The 22,360-nt window shown below is 39.8% G+C and overlaps 1 protein-coding gene across 5 annotated transcripts in view; it reads left to right on the top strand.

Annotated features, from left to right (window-relative positions):
* Positions 1-22,360, top strand: part of ENPP2 (ectonucleotide pyrophosphatase/phosphodiesterase 2) — a 108,854-nt gene that overhangs the window by 35,620 nt on the left and 50,874 nt on the right. For all 5 annotated transcript variants that reach the window (XM_008689288.2, XM_008689287.2, XM_008689289.2 and 2 more), the window contains exons 3-8: positions 5,188-5,343; positions 8,940-9,065; positions 11,067-11,127; positions 13,083-13,180; positions 13,406-13,485; positions 14,499-14,618. In XM_008689288.2, coding sequence (XP_008687510.1) covers positions 5,188-5,343; positions 8,940-9,065; positions 11,067-11,127; positions 13,083-13,180; positions 13,406-13,485; positions 14,499-14,618 — 641 coding nt within the window. The remainder of the gene's footprint in view (positions 1-5,187; positions 5,344-8,939; positions 9,066-11,066; positions 11,128-13,082; positions 13,181-13,405; positions 13,486-14,498; positions 14,619-22,360) is intronic.

Genomic DNA, 22,360 nt, shown 5'->3' with positions numbered 1-22,360 from the left:
TGACCAGAAAGGATGAATCATATACCCCAAAAGAGGCATAAGACGGCATTAAATGCGAGAGTTGGTCAGCATCTTGAATGTCGTCCATATTGACCGCCTCCTTTCCCTGTGGTTTCTACTTCAGACAGGGCAGGCAGACAGAGCAGAACCAGTTCTGTGTCAGTGCTCTTAAACAGGAGGCGGGGTAACCACAGCCCACAACCCATTGCAAGGCTTTCCTCTCACTTTCAGGAAGCACTCGGGCTAAGGACCACAGAGAATGGGAGGGACAGATAGGGCGCCATATCTCAAACCCTGCACCCAGGGCCACCACACAAAGTGGAGAAGAGAGAGTCTTCCAGCTTTAGGAAGCTAAAGGTTTTCAAACTTAAGTACTGCTTCCCTCATGGATCATCATCCAAATCTGAAAATTTCCATTTTGCAGAGGGATTTAGAGGAAAATAGGATTGGGAGTCCAGGATGAACTCATGTTTAGGTCACAACTCTTGTCATGAATTACGTTCTTTCCGATGGCCTATTAAATTATCAGTAGTTTCCCCCATATAAATGGCACCAGAATTCTATGATACCGCTTCTGTATGTGTGGTAAGATGGAATTTTTTTTTTATTTTATCTTTTTAGAAAGATTTTATTTATTTATTTATTTAGAGAGTGGGTGGAGGGGAGGGGCAGAGGAAGAGGGAAAGAGAGAATCTCAAACAGATTCTGCACTGAACATGGAGCCCAATGTGGAGCTTGATCTCATGACCCCAAGATCATGACCCGAGTTGAAATCAAGGGTCAGATGTTCAACCGAGTCACCCAGGCACCCCGATGGAATGTTTTAGAAATAAGATTTTACTTAATTAAGGGAAATAATTTCACTTGTTTCTATCAGGATCATGAATTTGAGTGTAATAAATCATGTTTTTATGTTGGTGTTTTTTAGATCATGAAATGCTTCTGTGAAAAGTAAGAAATTTATAGTACTTTCTTATGCCTATCATATATGTACATTTATACATGTTTTAAAATTTGAAGTTCCTGGGGGCGCCTGGGTGGCACAGCGGTTAAGCGTCTGTCTTTGGCTCAGGGCGTGATCCTGGCGTTCTGGGATCGAGACCCACATCAGGCTCCTCCGCTAGGAGCCTGCTTCTTCCTCTCTCACTCCCCCTGCTTGTGTTCCCTCTCTCGCTGGCTGTCTCTATCTCTGTCGAATAAATAAATAAAATCTTTAAAAAAAAAAAAAATTTGAAGTTCCTATTTTAAGAGAATGTGTCTATATAGACTCTAAGAGTTTTTTAATATTCTGGAATGGAGTTGCGTCTTTAAGCAAAATAACATTTAAATATGTAATTAAGAAGGCAGCAATAGAATTTGAATTTCATAAAAGTACTGGCAAATGCCTTGTATGAAATTCTAAACCTCCATACTTATCACACATTTTCGATCCTTTTGAGGTGTTTGTTTTTGTCTTTTGTCTTCCTTGTTGGTTCGAGCTTTTATGGGAGTCTCAGTAATTATGAGACACCGCAAGTTCACTGATCCTGCAGTTTTCATCACACCGTTGAATAAATTATAGACCCCCAGGGGTCAGATTGATGTTCTCCTGATTTAGGTCAGGTAAAGGAAAGCTTTTCAGATTTTAGAATTTAGACATATAAGTCAGAGAATCTATCTATATGGAACCAGGTTAAAATTTTCCAATAAAAATTGAAGACCTAAAATCTGTCCTCAGGCTGGTGTGGGGGGAAGGACATGAGACATGGGCATGGAATGAAAGAGCCAGATGTGGCGGATGATTGCAGGGCTATGAAAGTGTGGGGATTAGAGCTTATTATGAAAGATGGCGGGGGTGGGATAGGCCCTGGAAAGGCAAAGGGAATGTGGTTCGACTCTCACCTGATTTGATTAAAAGAGTTGCCGAAGTTCAAATTCTTAAGATTATTGGATTGGAAGAACTACAAGGATCAATTCATCTTCCCTTTTCTCTCACTGCCATTGTCAGCTGAGTCCAAGCCAGCCAAGAATGAATTTGACATATGTGTCCCTAGTCCATATTTCAGAATTTACTCTTACTTGGTAAACCTTGAGTCCAACACTTTTTATGATCTGTGTGTTTGCAACTCTTCCTTAACGAAGCTGTCTTCCGTTTAAGGTTTGGCAAAGAAGATTTTCATTAGGGGGAAAGCTATTGAGTGAGATTCAATTATTTCCAAAAACAAAGTGGGGGATACAGTCAGAGAATAATCAATGCTGTAAGAATATCGTAAAAATCACGTAACTAGCATGGATGAAGAAAGGTTTAAAATGGCTAAAAATCCACACAGATATTTTGAAACTAAAGAGAGAAATAGGGAAGAGATTGTGATGATGGAAAAGCAAAGGGCATGATTGGAGGAATATTTCAAATGCAGGCTGGACACCATAAAGAAGAGAAGACAGGACAAGTCAATTACTGCGAACAATGTGCCTTTGGACCTGTTAGCATTATCTCAGCGATAAGCATAGCTGAGCATATTTATGTATGCAGCTCATGGGAATGAATTCTGCTCAGGATTTATTAGATGGCTACTGTCTAAGTGGTACCCTAAAAAAAGGAATAATTCAATTATAAGCATTTTTCTTATCTTTTTTTTTTTTTTACTATAGGGCTTTCTCTATTTTTACTTTTTGCACATCTCAACCCCTCCTCCCCCCACAGTTTCTTATGGCCCAGCATGACTGTTCGTAGGTTGGCCAAAGTCAATAGAAAAATGTGGTTTTTGAACCAGAGGTAAGGCACTACACTGGAAACCTGACATTATTTCCTAAACTGAGCTGGTGCGGTTTGTATGTATTTCAACATCCCAGAATCAACCATGCACAAGCGTTTCACATCTCATGGTCTAGTGAATCTGTTTGCTTTACTTGAACTGATCCGATGCCATAAAGCCTGGGATTGGGTGACTCTGACTTTTAAAAGGACAAAGGACTGAGGGATGAACGGGATGTTCAGATAAAGGGCTTCAGTGAACCTGGAAATGTTATTTAACTTCTGTTCCCCACCTGCGTCTTATGTTTGCTTGTTTTTAAAAGTAATGCATGCCAATTGAAAGAAAATGAGAAATTCATAAACATAAATAAGGAAATAAGATTATACATAGCATGTCATCAATAACATTTGTAAAGCTATTTATATATAATATATTATTATATATATAATAATACATACACACAGATGTGTGTGTGTGTATATATATGTATATATATATGTGTGTATATATATATATATAGAGAGAGAGAGAGAGAGAGATAAGGAAACAAGACATTTATAAAATTGTGGAAATTTCAAACTATAGATAGAAAGGTAAAAAAAAATCCCTCTGCTTCTCTCTTTCTCAGTCATTTTACTCCAGTATAATTCCTGTAAAGAGTTTCCTGTGGGGAGGGGGGAGGAAGGTTATTGATACCTGTACGTTTTCTCAATGCCTCTGCCCCCTCTCTTTCTTCTCTGTCTCTGTTTTTATTTTTACATTTATTTATATCCCTATTGCTCTCTTTACCTCTATTTTTGACACAAAATATAATACATAATAGTTAATACCATCAGACTGTTCTGTCACTTTGCTCTCTAAAAAAATATATATGTTAATATATTTTATGGATCTTTCCATATTAGCCTACATCCAGATCGGAGTCCTTCTTTTTAAGGGCTGGGCAATATTCCATTTAAGGATACGGTGATTCTTGTACATATTTCTTGACAAACTTTTGCAAATATACACAAGAGGGGAATTCCCAGTAATGGCATTTCTGGGTGAAGGATTCATATGCATTTCCAAGTTGTGTTCTATTTTACAAAAATTTTCATTCCTAGCAACAGGTAGGACACTGCTTACACTTTCCATTCATCAGAAATTAATAATTTTGTAAGCTAGGATGAGGATACAGCTTAAATTTTTCCAGTCAGCCAGTTCTTCCAGCACTACCTACTAATTAATCTTTCCTTCACCCCCTGTTTAATCCTTCTTTCTTTCTCCGATTGCTTTCATTATAAATAAATTCTCATATATTTGGCTCTATTTCCCATCCCTACCTCCAGCACTGATCTACTTATTTCCTGGTACAAACTATTTTAATTATTTAACTTGAGAATATACTTTACCATCTAGTCTTCACCAAATTACTCTTCCTTTCCAGTGTTTTTCATTTCGTATATTCATTTTTTATAAACTTTTAATATCCTCTCCAGTTTAAAAAAATTCCTCTTTATGTTTTTATTGTGGTTGCATTGAATCTTTAAGTTTATTGAGGAAGAACTGGTATTTTTATAATATTAATTATCTTTATCTCCAAGATGGTGTATCTTTCCGTTTAATAAAATCTTTCAAAACATCTTTGGTAGAGTTTTAATGTGTTCTTCAGGGAGGCCCTACACAAGTCTTATGGAATTTATACCTAGATATCGTATCTTTGAGGCACTGTGATGAATGGGACTTCCATTGAATTTTGAACTTAATTGCTTATATCATACAAATATGTAGAATTTTTGTCTCACTGGTTTTCCCCCCAAATTTTTAGTTGATTCTTGAGATTTCTAGATATACGGACGTATCATAGAAACTAAAGAGGATTTGTTTTTTACAAGCTGATATTGTGGTGTTTGTGTTTGTGTAACTCTGTTTTGGGTGTAGATTGAACGGCTGGAAGAGATCTTGCAAGTCTTCCCTTTCAGTCCCTATGTTCAGACTGTTCTCAGAACATTTAGGTTCAAATCTCCTTACAAAAAGTTATGGGTTTTCAAAGAGGGAAACGAACTCTTGTTTGTAAGTGTATACGTCAACGTTCTCTTCTCTATTGGCAGAAACACTCACCCTCCCAGATTTGTAGTAATAATACTTGTAAACAGTAAAATAAAACCGACAGCCAACATTCATCGCACTTTCTGTGTCTGGCAGACTGCTGAGTGTTCTGCATGGATTGTTTCCTTGAATTCTCGTTATAATCTCCAGTTACTTTCATTAATCCCCCCACTTTACAGATGAGGAAACTGGCACAGAAGGTTTAGCGACCTGCCCAGGGTCCATAGCCAGCAGGTGAGGGTGCTAGGCTGCTCAGCTTGAGCCTGACCGCGTCACCACTCTCTGCTCCCCCCGCCCAGCCCCCTCTCCATGATGACATGACTCATCTCCCAATCCCATTGCCGTTGCTTCTTGTATCTTGCAGTGTTATCGGACTCCCCCTGGACCAACACCTCTGGATCATGCAAGGGCAGATGCTTTGAACTTCAAGAGGTTGGACCCCCTGAGTGTCGTTGTGATAATCTATGCAAGAGCTACAGCAGTTGCTGCCATGATTTTGACGAGCTTTGTTTGAAGACAGGTGGGTAAATTTGAGTCCTCTGGAGACTTGATTGGATGGCTGAAAGGCCCTCACTGTTACTCTGCCGGCATTGCCACCCTGCTTGGGCCAAACCAAACTCTGTGGGTTAGTTTTGTTTCTTGAATGATTATCGATTATATTATGAGTATACCCCATGTGACTGTTGTTTGCATACCAGGCCTACCCAAAGAAGGTTCTTCGTGACTGCAGTCAGTATTTACTGGTTTCAGAAGTAGTTATGGCCTGGGTTTTTTTTTGTTTTTGTTTTTTTTGTTTTTTTTTCATCTTCATCATCTGTCTCTTGCGGTCAATTCCCACGTTCGCTGCTAAGGCACATGGGCTAAAACTGTGAACGTTCTTAATTTTAGTTTTCTCTTTCAATTTTAATTTCTTTTTATTTTTGCTTGCCTGCTCAGTGTACAGCATTTGTGTTATTTCATCTTATCATATAGTAACTATTGGCCTACTCTGATGTAATTCCCCATTCTCTGTGCAGGTAGAAAGTTGTTATGGAATTCTACTTGGGGTCACATGCTCAGGGTAGCTCTAAAATATTCCTCTCAGTCATCCTGGCCTTTCTTTCCATGTCTTCTATACTGGAACCATCAATAGAATATACAGACTTCAGAATGAATACACTTGAGTTGAGAAGAAGCACCTTTGTAGACATTTGCCACCCCACCTGCTCTGTTTCCAAAGCCCGATGCTTTAGACAGGACTCTGGAAATACCTTGTAAGCTATCCAGCATGCTTCTGGGCAACATCGTATGCAAACTCTGAGAAAGATGCCCGTCAACCCTGTTACGATCACTAAATGCAGCGATTCGACAGCTTCCTTGCCAAGTTATTCCTTGCTTTTGGACTTGTATGGTTTAGATGATTCTTTTAAAAATCTGACTCTCATTATCATTGATATGAGCCTTATCTTTCTAATGATATCATTAGAAACAGAGACATTATTCTCCTTTACTAAAGAAATGACCCTTGATTCATATGAAAACCAACGCCCCCTCCCTTACTGGTTCTGGTTTGTTTGCTTACCGTCACTCCCCACCCCCTGAACAAGAAAAGTTTTATTAGGCTGTTTTCTGTATAATACATTTTCCAAACATGTAGCCATTTTTTTTTCTTGTTACTTTCTTTTGGAACTTCTCCCAGGTTCCTTAGTTGTTGGTCTGCAAACTTAAATGCTGAGAACCTTGTAAACTGAACATATGGATGGAACAGATGTTCTAGTAGAGTTCTCTGGCTCTAAAGCAGTATTTCAAACCAGCAGCCTGTGACTGCTTGGCACCGGGGACCTAACCGGTGCTCGTTTCCTCTGCGCCGAGAGCATCTGGCCTCTGACATGTCATCTCAGCGGGTCCGGATTCCTGATCTTAGAGCTCCTTGCAAAGTTTAGTGGGTGTCTTCACTCCAGCTTAGCTCACTCTGAATGTCGTTCATGCCTCTCTTTCCAGGTGTAATAAATATGGACGGTAATAACAGTTTTGAAGTAGTTTATTTTCCTGAGTACCAAGCTAATGTATGCCAAATGCAGAAGAATCAAATATCAGATAATAACAAAAGGTTGAAGGAGAAAACAAAAGTCTCTGAGATCCTACTGTGATAGTACAAGCCACTTTCTGGAGATAAACACAATGTTTCAGTGTAGACCCTAACTACTACGTGTGTGTGTGTGTGTGTGTGTGTGTGTGTGTGTGTATTTATACGAGCGTGTATGTGTGTGTGTGTATATATATATATATATATATATGCCTGGGAGAGGGTGTATATATATATATCTCTTTACACACCATCCTTTTGAACGCCTACATTGTATGCCATTGAACAGGTGAGACCTGCTTCATTGGATAACTTATCATCATATAGATTTTCCCCAGTGGTTGCTATTATGAACAATGTATCAGTGAATGTGGTTCATGCATATTCATATTTTTGTCTGTTTTCCTTAAGAAATTCCTAGGAGTGGGATTTTGAATCAAAGTGTACATTTTTAAAATTTAAATACATGTTACAAAATTAACACTTCTCAAAGTTTATATTCCTCTCAAAGGGCTAAAGAGCTTTCACCACTCCCTTTTCAACATATTCTCACTTTTAAAATATATAGTCTCATTTAAAAATATCTCTTTATCTGATCTGATAGCTAACTCTCTTATTATTCCATAAAGTTAAATATTGTTTTTTCTTTCTGCTTATTTCTGTGTTTGCTTTCAAAATTATACAGCTGACTGACTCCTACCTTGCTTGTAGTTCACTCTGAACCCTGGCTTTTTAAAATTCCATTCTTACGTGAAGCCAGTAGTTCCTCGATAAATTTAGCTTCTTAATAGTGATGCTTTTTTGTAAACACTGTCTTCCACTTACGACATATTTTAAGAAATGAAGACCTCAAGTGTTCTTAGCCCAGAGAGGGCTTTCTTGACCATTCTGTATCAAATAGCATCCCCGTTCCACCTGTCACTCTCTATCAGTACCATCCTGTTATTTCTTTCATAGCACTTAGCACGAGCTGAAATTATCTTTTTCTACTGGTCTACTTGCTTGTGGTCTGTCTTGCCCAGTTGGAATATAAGCTCCATGAAGATGTCCTATCTTGTCTTTCCTGTTCTTCATGACCTCCCCAGCACCTAGAACATGGAAAACATAATGGAAATATTTATTGGATAATTGAATTAATTATGAAGTTTCTCAGTACATCGATCCTGAATGTTAAGAGTCATATTTTATTTTCATGGTAATTTGCAAGTAGATTGAACAAATGTTCATGCAACATCTAGCATGTGCCAGGCACAGTCTCAGGCACTGGAGACATAATGGTGAAAAGAAAGATGTGATTTTTTTTCCTGCTATGGAGCTTACAGTCTAGTGGATGAAAAGACAAGCAAGAAAAGATAGCACTCTCTTTTAAATGAAAATATTAATTTTCTAAATATTTCCTGTTGATAGAGTTAAACCATGAGCTCTCAATCAAGTATGCTCAGACAGAAATCTGTAACCCATCTCCTGGCCTCCTGGAGAGGAGGGGCTCTGACCTCTCATTATAGACAGGGCCACATTTTTGGTCAATAGTTGGACCTGTGAGTGTTTTTCATATCCCTTTAAACTCTACCTATCTGTGTAGGACTTGACCCTTCAGTTGCAACTTCTGGCAGGTCAAGGATTTGGTTGCAGTATCATTTTTATTTAAATTAAGCTAATTAAAGTCAGGTAAAGCTACTTTGGGAAATGAAAGAGCCCAGCTGTGGTGACTATGCCTGTGATGGTAGAAACTCCTATCACAAACCTTACATACCATACATTTTTTTTTTTTTTTTTTTTTTTTTTAGTACAGTGTACAAATGGTAAGGGTTCCATTTTTCCAAAGGAGCCCAATTATGTTTGGCTTCGTACTCTGATTTGAAAAATTAGGAATTCAACCTATTTGTAAGTCCTCCAAATATCATCTAGGCCTCAGGCCAACTCTAATTTCACAAGCAGATTAAATGATGTGGGATTTTAGCTCTTTTTGTTGGCAACGCTTGTAAGCAATTGTGGCCTCTTTCATTTGGTTTGTGAGAAGCAGTGAAAGTGTTTTATTGTGCCGATTTCAGCTGGCGGCTGGGAGTGTACTAAGGACAGATGCGGAGAAGTAAGAAATGAAGACAATGCTTGTCACTGCTCGGAGGACTGCTTGGCCAGGGGAGACTGCTGTACCAATTACCAAGTGGTTTGCAAAGGTACATGTTTCCGCGGGTTGGCTAGAGCTTCAAAAGAATAAAAACTGGAGGTGCTCCAAGGAATCTTGGATGTTGTGGCTGTAACACCTTGGATATGGGTTGGGGAGGAGGGAAGGAGTTGTGTTTTTTAATTTCTCATGCTTCTTTCTTAGTTTTGCTTCCCTGCCTTTCACTGATCTGAAATAACAACGAAATCACCCCAAATTCCAGAATGGGTAGAATCATAATAATGAAGAGATTTCTAAAGTTCCTGTCTTGGTCTTAGATCAGGTTTTCTAAAAGCAGAGCCTGAGACAGAATTGCATACACGGAATGTATTGAGGGAACGCTCTGTAGGAAAACCATGTAAGGGAGCAAGGGAGGCCGGGGCCGGGGGGCGGCCAGCAGGGACGCGGTTTTAGGGGAAGTCTCACCTTGGCCTGTTTTACTGGAAGGTAAATTGCAGCATTCTTACCCCTGAGGCAGGGGGGCATGGCTTTTGTACCCACTGGATGTAAGCTGTAAACTAGGGCACTAGCAGCTGCCTGAAGATGGGTTTACTAGCTGGTAAAGAGGATCTGGGCACCTGTCGCTCCTATTATACCCCAAAGCTATACCCGCATATCTGTTCACTTTGTATGGTCGATTGCAGAATATGATGGTTTTATTCTAAGAGTAAATACTCTAAGACTAACGGTGGACTAACGAAAATATAAAAGATGACGTTTCTGTCTTTAAGGAGTTGAAGGTACCATAGCACCCTCTTGTAGAGGTTAATGGAAAGATCCACGACTCTTTATGTGAACTTTGCAAGTCACTTTATTGTCAAAATTAAGTCCTTCTTCCGAGCTGTGACATGGAACGTTTAAGAAGCGTTTCCATTAAAAGATTTCGGGGAATAGGCAAATCCGTTCTGAAATGTGTTTAATGTTCAGTGTGTGGCAGGAAGGCATTGCATTAATCCTGAATTTGGAAAATTTCCCCTGCCCAAACAATTATTGTAACATTTGATAAAGTATACAATGGATTGAGAATTTTGTTCCTTTTCCTCTTTATTTCCCCATGTAGTAAATGTAACAATAAGCCACAGAGGCTATTAGAAGAGAAAATACAGGAAAAGTCCGAGGTGTCCCTTGTTGTTGAACCATTCAACACTGGCTTTTCCTGGTGAAAAATTCTAGTTGCAGTACTTCTGTGAGGCCCATGGGTGAGCCCTGGGTTGCTAGATATGTGGTCAAGCTTCCCCCACTTTAAGGAGCATGTTGCTAACCTACCCCGTTGTCAGCAGTCAGATCTTGTTGACAAGGGAGCGTTCCAATACGGTCAACACACGTGATGTTGATTTTCCTAAGGACCATGTAAAGCAAATGCTTTTTGATAATTCTCATTTTCTCCTAAGAAGCCTCGTTTTTGTGTTTCTTCGTTTTTAAACCTGAGCTCTTTTCTGTTCTCCATTCTTGTTGGGGTAGCTCAGGGAAGCTTTTGGACCTTGGAGGAAGATAAAAGTGAAAGCATTGGTTTTTATTCCTAAATCCACAGGCTGTACACAGATCCACTGGCAAATCATCTCTCTCTTGCAGTCTTCCATCTATCACCCCTGAGTATTCTAAGCCTTTCCCCTCCACTAAAGGGAAGTTGTGCCATACTTTCTATGGCTTTGAGATGTTCGGTGGTGGAGAAAAGAATGTTCCATCTAATGACCAAACAGTTTATTTCTGGAGGGAAACAAACATGAAATTTTGTTCACTGACGCCACTGGTGTTTTTATCTACAAACCATTTAGGCTCAGAAGGCTCGCATAAACACCACTTGGGGCTATTAAATATTAGCTTTCCCATTATGTATGGGTGTACTTTCGTAAGCCAAACCAACACTAGACTTTATTTCAGAGTTTCTGTTTAGATGGTGTCCCATAAGCAACAAGTATCCAACAAGACACGGGACCTGGGGTTGCCGTCTTTGGGGCTCTGGCTGCCATTGACGATTAGATTCACAAGTGAATTTACCCACTTTCCCTCCTAGGAGAGACACACTGGGTAGATGACAACTGTGAGGAAATAAAGACCCCAGAATGCCCTGCAGGGTAAGTGCATTTTATAAATATGAAGTTTACATGGTAGTCAATAAAGTGTCCCAGGATCTGGATGGGTAAATGGGGACAAACAGGGTAAAGCTGAGACCCTTTTATACAGGTAAACTTATACTCAACTACTTGTAAGTGATTAATCCGTCGAAAGCTAGAATGCATATCTTGAAGTAGTGAGTTTTTATTTTTTATTTTTTAAGATTTCATTTATTTATTTGAGAGAGAGGGGAGGGGCGGAGGAAGAGGGAGAAGCAGACTCCTTGCTGAGCAAGGAGCCTGACGAGGGCCTCGATCCCAGGACCCCGGGATCATGACCTGAGCTGAAGGCCGACACTTAACCGACCGAGCCACCCAGGCGCCCCGAAGTAGTGAGTTTTTAAAACCTTTTCTCTTATTGTCTCTGCACATATTGAAGACTGAATATCCTCTATACTTCACCGTAGCTGAAGATTTTACAAAGTGTATCTAAATATCGCCGGAGAAGGAAAGAAACATTTCTGGCATTGATCTTTTTTTTTCAGCCTTTTTTCCTGAAAGGCTGCTTTTGCCTCTTTTGGGGGTGGGGGGAGGAGGACTATAGAACTTCTCAAAAAACACCATCCAAGCTGGTAACTCCTACCAGATGCTGCAGGAACTTGACAAACTACTGAACGCTGCTTTGCTGGGGTGCAGCCAGACCTGGGTGACACCCTGTGGCTCAAGTGTGACCAGCATAAGGCACTCATTACGCCTTCCAGGAAACTGTTGAAAATTCATGGACCCTTAAAATGCCTGGCAGAAAATAAATTTTCAACAAGTGTGTTTTCATTCATGTATTCGTTCAAGTGGACTTTTGTTTTTAGGCAGCACAGCCTGCGACACAAAATCCAAGTATTTCGATATTGTCTTTATTTTCATATCCTTTTTTGGCTTTAATGAACGACTTGAACTTCTTTGGACTTTCTGAATGAAATAGCCATAGTTTCTGACTGTTTAAAATGTGTTCGGTTATTTTTGTGGAAAAAGCAGTCTAGCAGTAGATGCCCTGATAAGTGGTAATGGTCATGACAATGAAGAACTCTTCTATGGTATTCTTCTAAGTGCTTTATCTGTGACTCATCTGAAATATGCCTTATTTATTATGTGGCTTCAAATAAACTCAAGCCTGTGCTTGCTGCATTATCAGAAAAAAATTTTTGCACACAGTTGAGTATTCTTGAGTCTGACCGGCCAATTCTATCCTTAGACTATAACAAAGGACCTATTTCATCGGATCCTGTCCTAGTTAAATGGATCTTCATCAATTTTAATTATTTTTAAAGTTATTTTATGATTTAAACTTAAAAAGAATTCTTTTATAAGTTTTAGGGACAGGAGTGCCACTGCTATAAATTTCATACTCATTTACTTTGTTCACCCATTCATTCATGTATTTGCTAGGCATTTATTGAAGCCCTACTATAGGTCCACAAAATAGAAAGATGAATAAGTTGTAAACTGTGCATCGAAATAATGTAATATGTATGTGAATGACAGAAAAGGTATGATTAATATCTTAAAGGAATTCAGAAGTGTGAGCAGCTAACATTACACAAGAGGAAACCCTGAGGTGGGTTTTTAGGAATGAATAGGAGTTTTCCAGGTAGCAAATGGGAGAGCACCTATTCCAGGCAAATATAACAACTTTATACTCTGGGAAGAACCTTGTTTGCAGTGTGAGAGGTGGCAGTGGATAAAGTACATTAGGGGGAAGCTGGAGTCCAGTCCCTTCCCTGGCCATTTTATGACCTTGGTCATTTAACTCTGGACTTCGGTCGTCACAAATGCTACGTGGCTGGCAGCCCAGGCTTGTACCGATATCCTCACTTGAAGTTTCATCTTGGAAATTCCTGGTTCCAGTTGTGAGAATGACTAGGCACAATGGAAACTTTGTGGCAGTACGTTTTCTAAAGCTTACTATGTTACTGTTTAAGGTTTGTTCGCCCTCCATTAATCATCTTTTCTGTGGATGGTTTCCGTGCATCTTACATGAAGAAAGGCAGCAAGGTCATGCCTAACATTGAAAAGCTAAGTAAGTCCTTTTCATACTGTATTCTCATCAGTATCCATGATCTACACAGTACACGCTTAGTTATGGGCTTTGAGAGCTATGGACACGTGGCTTTAAATGTATTCTATTACTTGAAATACAGAAGTGTCAGTAACACAAGTCTGTGATAGTTTATAAAGTGAATTCCTATACGTGAAGGGACTCCTGTTCGTTCTCTTGCTCTAATGTCTGCAATTCTGTTCCTAGGGTCGTGCGGCACACACTCTCCCTACATGAGGCCCGTGTACCCAACAAAAACTTTCCCTAACTTATACACTTTGGCCACTGTAAGTATTTTTCTTTTTTTTAAAGATTTTATTTATTCATTTGAGAGAGAGAGAGGGAGCATGAGTGGGGCGGGGAGGGGCAGAGGGAGAGGGAGAAGCAGGCTCCCCACTGAGCATTGAACCCGACATGGGACTTGATCCCAGGACGCTGAGATCATGACATGAGCCAAGGCAGATGTTTAACTGACTGAGCCACCCAGGAGCCCCTGGAAGTATTTTTTCAAATGATGTAGATTCAAAGGGTATGGATATAGATTTCATCCTGAAATGACTTAAAGGGAGATTTTAAAAAACATGTTTTTCAGTGTTCAAAGAAAATCTGTCTGTTTTCTATCTTGTCTGCGTGAGCTGTTCGCAGTGTCTTTTACGACTCTGGGGGGGACTGAACGTCACTGTAACTTCAAAACTGGAAACTTTTTTTCAGGTGAAGTTCTGTTTGAACACATATATTAAACTTTTAAACTTCTCTCAGATACCACAGGGTCTGTTGTTTATTTTCTGAATTTTCAAATAAAAATATTGACTTCAGGGCTGCTTTGTTTTAGTTTTTAGATATTCCCAATTCCACCTTGCTTTCTTCTTTAAAAACGTAATTTGTTTAATTATTTTATTATTATTATGAATTTGAGGGGCCCTGGGGTAGAAGTAGAACTCAGGGAAAAGGAAAAGTGTATTTATAAATGGAAGCTTCTTTGGAAGCACATAAGTAAATTTCAATCTCCAGATTAATTTATCGTAATAAAAATTATTGTCATCTTAGTAAATTGCAACAGTTAAAAAACCCCAAATATTAAATTTCTTATCATCATGTTAAGTCTCTCGGATAGCTTATGATTAATCCATAGATAATATTCATGTTTGCTCAGACACACATAACGTCTATACATATCTTATATAAATTTGGAAATTAAATATTGCTATAAAACCTCCTATAATAAGAGAGTTTCTGATAGAACTAATATGTACAGATCATCATATTTGTATTTTAACAATAAATTTGCTTTTACACAAAGGGGCTGTATCCAGAATCACATGGAATTATTGGCAATTCAATGTATGATCCTGTGTTTGATGCCACTTTTCATCTTCGAGGGCGAGAGAAATTTAATCATAGGTGGTGGGGAGGTCAACCGGTAAGTTTTGCATTTTTTGTGTATGTGTGTCTGCACACTGCAACATTTCATCCCCAATTTTTACCTGCAAAATAGATGCATGTAATTTCCTCATACTTGGCAATGTTTCTGTCCTTTAGTGGTGTGTGTGTGTGTGTGTGTGTGTGTATACATCTGTACACATAATATCTATGTATATGTGTAAATAATATGTATATGTTTGCATGTTCATATGTTTGTATATGTATATATATGTGTGTGTATGTGTAGGTGAGGTTATGGTTATAAACGTGTGAGATGATGAATGTGTTCATTAGACGGTGGTGACAGAGGGTGAATGCCAGAAACATTCTGAGGAAAGAACATACAGTCAGATCATACTGGTTTAGTAGACTTAGGGGTACAATGAAAAAGAGAAGTGAATGACTAGGACTACCCCCAAGTTTTGGCCCCAGTACCATATGAACAGAGACAGGGAAACTTGCTGATAAAAGGGGCTCAACGAAACCCACGGGAAATCCATGAATTCCTTTGTTAAATCCATTCTTTGAAATTTCTGGAAGTTACATGTAAGAGGAACCCTACCTTCATTTCGGACCAGCAAATTAATACTTTGCAAGAACTCATCCTGTTTACTTCAGATCTAATGGATGGGCAGAAAGTAAAAAAAGGATGTAGGTGGCTTTCTACATCCTATTTTTCCTATGACTGTGTGCAGGGTTAAGCAACTTGATTTGGTCATTCATGAGCATAACGGTAACGTGAAACCATGGTTGTCAAATGTGCAGATTGAACCAAGGGCACACCCCCCTGGGTAGAAGGGCCAGGATCCCTGCAGGAGCACAGCCCAGTATACACAGCTGATGAAAAGCATGTAGAGGACAGACAGCAAATGGTCCCACCTTATGTCAGCTCTGACTGGGGGCCGTGGCTCCCTGGAGTACTGGTTCGGGTGGAGGGCTGAGACCTCTGTGCAGCTGCCGTGACAGTGTCTGCGCCCGTCCACGAATCTGCCGTCCCCGAACGATCCCATACCTGGAAAGGTTTGCTCCAATCTGTGGGCAAGCTAGAGAATATCAAGTCAGAAAAAAATACTATTGCTCTTCGATAAAGGGTCATTTGTGATTACAAAAATATGTTCATGCCTAACAAATCAGGATGCAGAGTTAAACACGGGCTTCTCATTTTTTAAAAAAATAAATAGTGGAAGACGTCTTGTATGTCCGTCGAAGTGTTTCTTTATAGTAGAAGTTCTGACTCTACCGTCTTTATTCAGGCTGGACTCCCAGAAGTCTGTGATGACCTAAGTTGTGAGCATAGTGAAATTTGTTTACAGGGTGGATTTCACAAACTGTATGATAGAGGGACATTTTATGTGTAAATAAAATGACTGAAATGAGGGTCCTGTCAAGCCGTTGCTGGTTGGTTCTTTGTATTAATTTTGTCATGGACGCAAACCCGCCTGAAGAACCACAAAGGAGATAGAGATAAATAGTAATTTTATCAAATTGGATCACCTTACCCCAAGTGTTGACATTAGTTTCCCTCTGGGTTGGCATGACTCAGAAGATGAGTCCACACAGTCATTAACTTCTACAGAAACAGCAGAGGGAATGCTGCCCAGTGCAGTGAAGTCTTTCTCAATTCTGCTTGCTTATTTCCCGACTAACTCGCAACGTGGACAGATTTGACCAAGTTTAGTATTTTCCTAGTGTTGATGAAGATTTACAGTGTAACTGATTGGTACTTCTATCTTCTTGAATAGGGGACACCGTAAAAATTTCAAGGGCCATAGTAGCTATAATTTTAAAACATACTTATTATTGAAATTCGGTGTATCGGAAGAACACACGGACAGAAACTGTAAGGATTTAAGAGTGAGAATATAAGCAACTATAAATATTATGAGAAAAGATGAGCCTTAATAAATTATCTCAAGCATTTATCCCATCCTCTGAAAGGCTTATACATTTTACAAAATCACCAGTGAAAAAAATAATCGGGATAGAGAAAATATTTATAAAAATCTTAGGTAATGAAATTAAACTCACCTTATTTTTACTGAATGATGAAACCATGCAAGACATTTGGCTAAATAAAAAAGGAGTCAGAGTAAATGGTAAATAAGAACCACTCGAATCCTCCTTTAAAATTTAATAGATGGGATGAGGCATTTGTATATCATCCATCTGAAAATTTGAATCTCACCGTTAGGCTTCCAAAAATAATTTCTATTATTTTTTTTCTCCCTTTGGTAACATGGATATAGCCATCTTAGCAAACTCGGGGCTGCTTTTAATTTGTTCTTCTTACAATGTGCTATTAAAAGTTGTCATTCACTTTATGATGCTGCATTTCTCATGCCTATTTTAATGGGATTCCTTTTGTTGTTGTTGCTTTGAAATTATACTTAATTTGTTCTCATTACAACAGTATGTTCCGTACTTTTACTGAAGTTTCTTAAGCATGTTTGTTTCTTTGAAAAATCTCTCTGCTATAATCCTGCAATTTCTGATAGTAAGATATCTCAGGGGGAAATTCCCTGATCGGTTTAAATCTGGACTCAGTGAAGTGGAGAGTGAATGTGACTCCAAAGGGCCCACGAAACACAGGGATTGGAGAAGGAAGTCCATCACCCACCACGATGCAAGTCCTCTAAAGCCAGTTTCCAGAGCAAGACGTTAATTGGAGGAGCAAGTATGTTCTTCTCACTCAAGAGGCTTGGTCCGCACCTGTTTCTGCCAGTAGTGGGGACGCAGTGAGTTGGTCCTGAGACCATCCTCGTAAATTACCATAGTGTGAAAATGCAAGAACGATGGCATGTTCGAGAAAGAGGCGGCAAAGAGAAGAAGGATGACGTTAGAACAAGAGTGAAATCCCTGGCGAAAAGGATTGGCTTGATGGAAAGTGCAAGTCACTGCTTTCTTCTCTTCCTGCCTATGTTATTATCCTGCCGGTGGGAGGTTTTGCTTTCTTGTCAGGAAAATTTTACTTTTTATTTATTCTGTTGTTTCTTTTCCATAGATCGCTATAAATCTCGGGTTTTTCCTCCCTCTTTTTACTGCATCTTAATGTCCTTCAGATGGACTCTGCCCTGCACTTAGGGTGCTATAAATGCTCACCTGGCCGCTTTGCTGCTAGACTCTTATTTATCTTTCAAATTTCAGTTGAAGAATCTGTCACCAGGTCGTCACTAAGCTCCACCAGCCCTGGCTAAGCTCAGGGACCCACCTTTGGGTTTTGCTATTATTTCTGTCATAAATTTGACCATATATTTTTGAAATTATTCACATACCCGCTTCAGACTGTGGGCCCGATGGGGGTAGAATCTCTTTATTCTCAGGCTGTAATCCACAGCCTGACGCCTCGAGCTGTCCCACTCCTGTGTCTTGGATTGAACTGTTCTGCACCGCATCTGAGATGTGTTCACCCGTACTTCTTCCCTGTACTTTATCAGTTACTTTCTTCAGGCCCTCACCACCTGCAAAGAGCCACACCGGTCCACAGTCTATTCTGCAGCAACCCCAATCCTCATTTCTTAGCTTGAATCTCAGTAAGTGATATCCTGCAGCTAATGCGACAGCCCCACCCCTCCCTCTGGTCTCCCAGAATTCTATTTATCCTCGCTCTGTGCTTTTGAATGCAAAGGAATAATTTCCCTGCAAAGAACTGCTAGAAAGACTACAATAGTAGCTCATGTTTTTGAAAAATGTTTTCTGGCTTATTTTCTTTTTCAAAACCTCTCCCCTTCTCCCTCAGCAGCCTACTTTATTTAATGTGAGAAAGGGTTGGATTTCACATTTAAATCCTTCTGATTCCAGTGAGAAAGCTTTTTTTTAAAAATTCCTGATAACGTATCAAATAGGTACAATAATTTCCCCCCCTTTTCCCTCTTCCCAATGTAGTATCTAAGACATAAATGTTGAAATCTGCCTCTAGATAAAGCAGATTAATGGAGAAATATTGGCATTAAAGGTGGGGAAACCAAATCCAGTGTCTTGTCAGGTTATTTTTGTTGTGCTGTTTCACCAATCTTTGAGGAAATTTATATTACATTCAAATTCAGAGAAATACAGATTCCCATTTCTCTGAATTAACAAGGAACTAGAAACCTCTCTCTCTCTCTTTCTAATAACCCCAGAAGCTTGTTTTCACTTTTCTTTTCTTTTCTTTCTTTCTTTCTTTCTTTCTTTCTTTCTTTCTTTCTTTCTTCTTTCTTTTTTTTTTTTTTTTTTTTGTTTTTGGACCAATGTTTTCGTGACTTTTTTCTCTGTAATTACTAGATTTAACTTCTGAGTTCAGAAATATAATATATACATATGACCTGCAAGGAACTTTCAGGGCTACTTATGATCTGATTTAACTTAAGAACGTCATGCTTCAACCTCCTACCATTTGCTAAACCTTGATAGAATGGCTCCTTACTGCTAGGATTCTTTTATTTGAGATTTTTAAAGGTTTTTAATTTTTTTTTTTAAAGATTTTGTTTATTTATTTGACAGAGAGAGAGACAGCCAGTGAGAGAGGGAACACAGGCAGGGGGAGTAGGAGAGGAAGAAGCAGGCTCCTAGCGGAGGAACCTGACATGGGGCTCGATACCAGGACTCTGGGATCACACCCTGAGCCGAAGGCAGACGCTTAACGACTGAGCCGCCCAGGCGCTCCTAAATGTTTTTAATTTTAAAGATTCTCTCATTTGTTCACTTTTTGCACTTTTCTGACCATGCTCCCACTTTTCTTTTAGAAAATATGGTCAATATGACTTGTACCAAAAAGCAGGAACAATGTTCTTGCTTCTTTTTTTTTTTTTGAGAAGAGTAAATTTTTTAAAAAGATTCATTTATTTATTTGAGAGAGAGAGAGAGGGTTGGAGGGGTGAGGAAAGGAACAGAGGGGGAGGGAGAAAGAATCCTCAAGCAGACTCCCTGCTGATTGCAGAGCCTGCAACGGGGCTGGATCTCAGGACCCTGAGATCATGACCTGAGCCAAAATCAAGGGTCAGGTGCTCAACTGACTGAGCCACCAAGGTGCTCCAGAAATGACTTTTTTTTTAAATTTTTTTTTTTTACCACCTCTTAATTGTCCTCATGGTTCGGTTGCGTTTTACAGTTGGCTAACTTTTTTCTGATTACAAAGATGTTTATTGTCACTGTAAAAATCTGGGGAAGTACAGCAAAGAATAAAGAGCACATGACCCTGACTTCACCATTGGCTACCCTCTCTCCCCGTGCCCTTTCCTTATACCATTGCAAAGACCCCCTCTGGTGATCTTTTCCTGTAAACATTACTGAGCTAAAAGTTACCCATAGGGCTTCCTGTTGCCCAGATAGTGCCAACATCAGCATAATTCCACAACATAACTTTTGAAAGTGCAGGCTCATCATTTGACAAAATTGCATTAAAAATTTTCCATTAGAAAAACCCCAGATTAATCTTACATTTCATAACTGCCAAATATTGCCTAGTACAACTTCTTTGTAAACATCAAGGCACTAGATTTTGTATGACATTGTTTGGCTACAAATACACTAAGTTTGAGTCTCTGAAATTAAAATAAGTATGGAAATAGATCACTTAATATAAGAAACGGTTGGGGCGCCTGGGTGACTCAGTCCATTAAGCATCTGACTTGTGATTTAGCTCAGGTCATGATCTCAGGGTTGTGGGATCCAGCAGGCAGGTGTGGGCTCCAAGCTCAGGGGGGAGTCTGCTTGAGATTCTCTCTGTCCCTCTGCTCCCCTCTTCTCTCTCTCTATAATAAATAACTCAATCTTAAATACATATACATGTATAGAAGAAACTGGTCCCTCGGGGATCCGATGTGGTTTTGAGTCAGCTGTGGGATGCCCAGCACTTAGTTTTGGGTCCATCTTCTCGACAGTGGGGGTGCTGCAACAAGAAAGGACACCCCCAGGCCTGGACACGCCCTTGCCTGATAGGCCCAGCCTACCCCTCCCCTTGAAGATCTGCCCCAGTTTCAAATGACCAATGCAAACTCTGCAATGAGATTTCTTTCTGCTTCCCCGGCATTGCATTTTCACGTTTCCAGGGGCAGTTGGGGTGGGTGGAGGGTGGGCTCGCGTTCTCTCCGGAGAAGCGGGATAGAGTGCAGGGTTTGAGACTTGGCAGACCACGTGGACCAGCAACAAACTACCAACGCTCTAGAAGAGTCCCTGGATCTCACCAGGCTCAGCCTGGATGAGCCAATTGATTTGAAAATGACAAATGATAAGAGTTTCGAGCCAGATTACATGCTTATGATCAGCATTTAAATATGATACTGGAAGATGTGGAACCAACTGTGACTACTACAGAAATCAATGAGGAAACATAAGAAGAGATATATAAATCAATGAAACAGAATATTCCCAATGCTCTTTGTCTGGGGAGATGGTGGTGTACTAGTTGCCCTCCATTAAGAGTTGGCTGAAACAACGCATGTATCGTGTATGCAATATAGGAGACTTGCATGATTGCAAGATGCATGATTGCATCTTCAAATGTAGAAGACCTTCAAAAGAGAAACCTGCATAAATTGTGATATTAAGAAATGACCAAGGATTCTTCCACTCCCAAAATGAATTGATTTGCAGTTAACTCAACAATTCATAAACTAAAGGGCATTTTTTTCTAACCCTTTCAAACATGTGATCACCAAGGAAAAGAAAAATGAATGAATGGACACATTTTGGATCCTGGTTGGCCTGGGGACTCCCAGCATGGCAGAGTTTGTCCGTAAAACAGAAGGATACTCTGAACCAAACTCTGGAAGGGCGCTTAGAGCAATCTGAGATCCTTATCTCTACGACCCATCCCTATGGGACAAGGGCACCCCCCCCCCCCATGCTGACAGTCACTAGGCAGCTCATACCTCCTCCAATCTCAGAGGGCTCTCCATGCTTTCCGGTCCATCTCTTACTTGCCAGCTGCAACAGCTATGATTTCGAGAGGCTGGAGATCTTTAGTCCCTCCACAGGGGTTTGGGACTCCGCAGAATTCTCCCAGTCCGGATGTCCCAGACCCTTCTGAAAACATGGCCAGCCTCATGGAGGGCCCACACCTCCCAATTTCCCCTTTCCTCAAAAACCAGAGGTTTTCACTGGAGTCTGTAAGACACTCTGAAAGTCTGGATACAATGAAACCAGAAAAGGGGCTGGCTGCAATTCCTAGACCACTTATGCTTGGGTCTTATAACAAAAGAGCCACATTTCTTCCTGTTTGCCTCCTGAGGGGTGGGGGGAAGTTCTTCTTACAGATTTATGTTCAGTGGGACACTGGCCATCCTAAGCTGTTTTTAATGTTCCTAGAATAACTGGATTATATTTATTTCCATTGCATAATAATTAAGATTAAAATTGATCCAGTGTTCACCAAATGCTAAGACATTGCTTTAAGGACTTTAAATGTCTTAACTCATTAAAGCTTAGAATAATCCCATGTGCTAGGTAATATTATCTACATTTTAAAGGAAACCGAAGCCCAGAGAGCTTAAGGAACTTACTGGAGGACTGCACAGTTGGTGAGTGACAGAGGCAAGGCTTAAAACCCAGCTATCCCATTGCAGAGCTCAGGTTCTTAACCACTGTATCTTCTGCCTTCCAACAGCATGCGCTGTAAAGAGTATTTTAAAAGCCTCAATGAAATGCTTGGTTCACCTAATTTATCCCAGGAGCTTATTCCTAAAATTTCATTTACTGAAAGGCTAAATAAAAGATGCATGGGAAAATGCAGAATAAAAAATAGCTTTTTTTCCCCCTGCCCTT

The sequence above is a fragment of the Ursus maritimus genome, unplaced genomic scaffold (assembly GCF_017311325.1).
Source record: "Ursus maritimus isolate PB19 unplaced genomic scaffold, ASM1731132v1 scaffold_9, whole genome shotgun sequence".
In the NCBI taxonomy this organism is placed as follows: Eukaryota; Metazoa; Chordata; class Mammalia; order Carnivora; family Ursidae; genus Ursus; species Ursus maritimus.
Note: the sequence above shows the minus strand (reverse complement) of the source record. Positions and strands in the feature narration are given on the sequence as shown.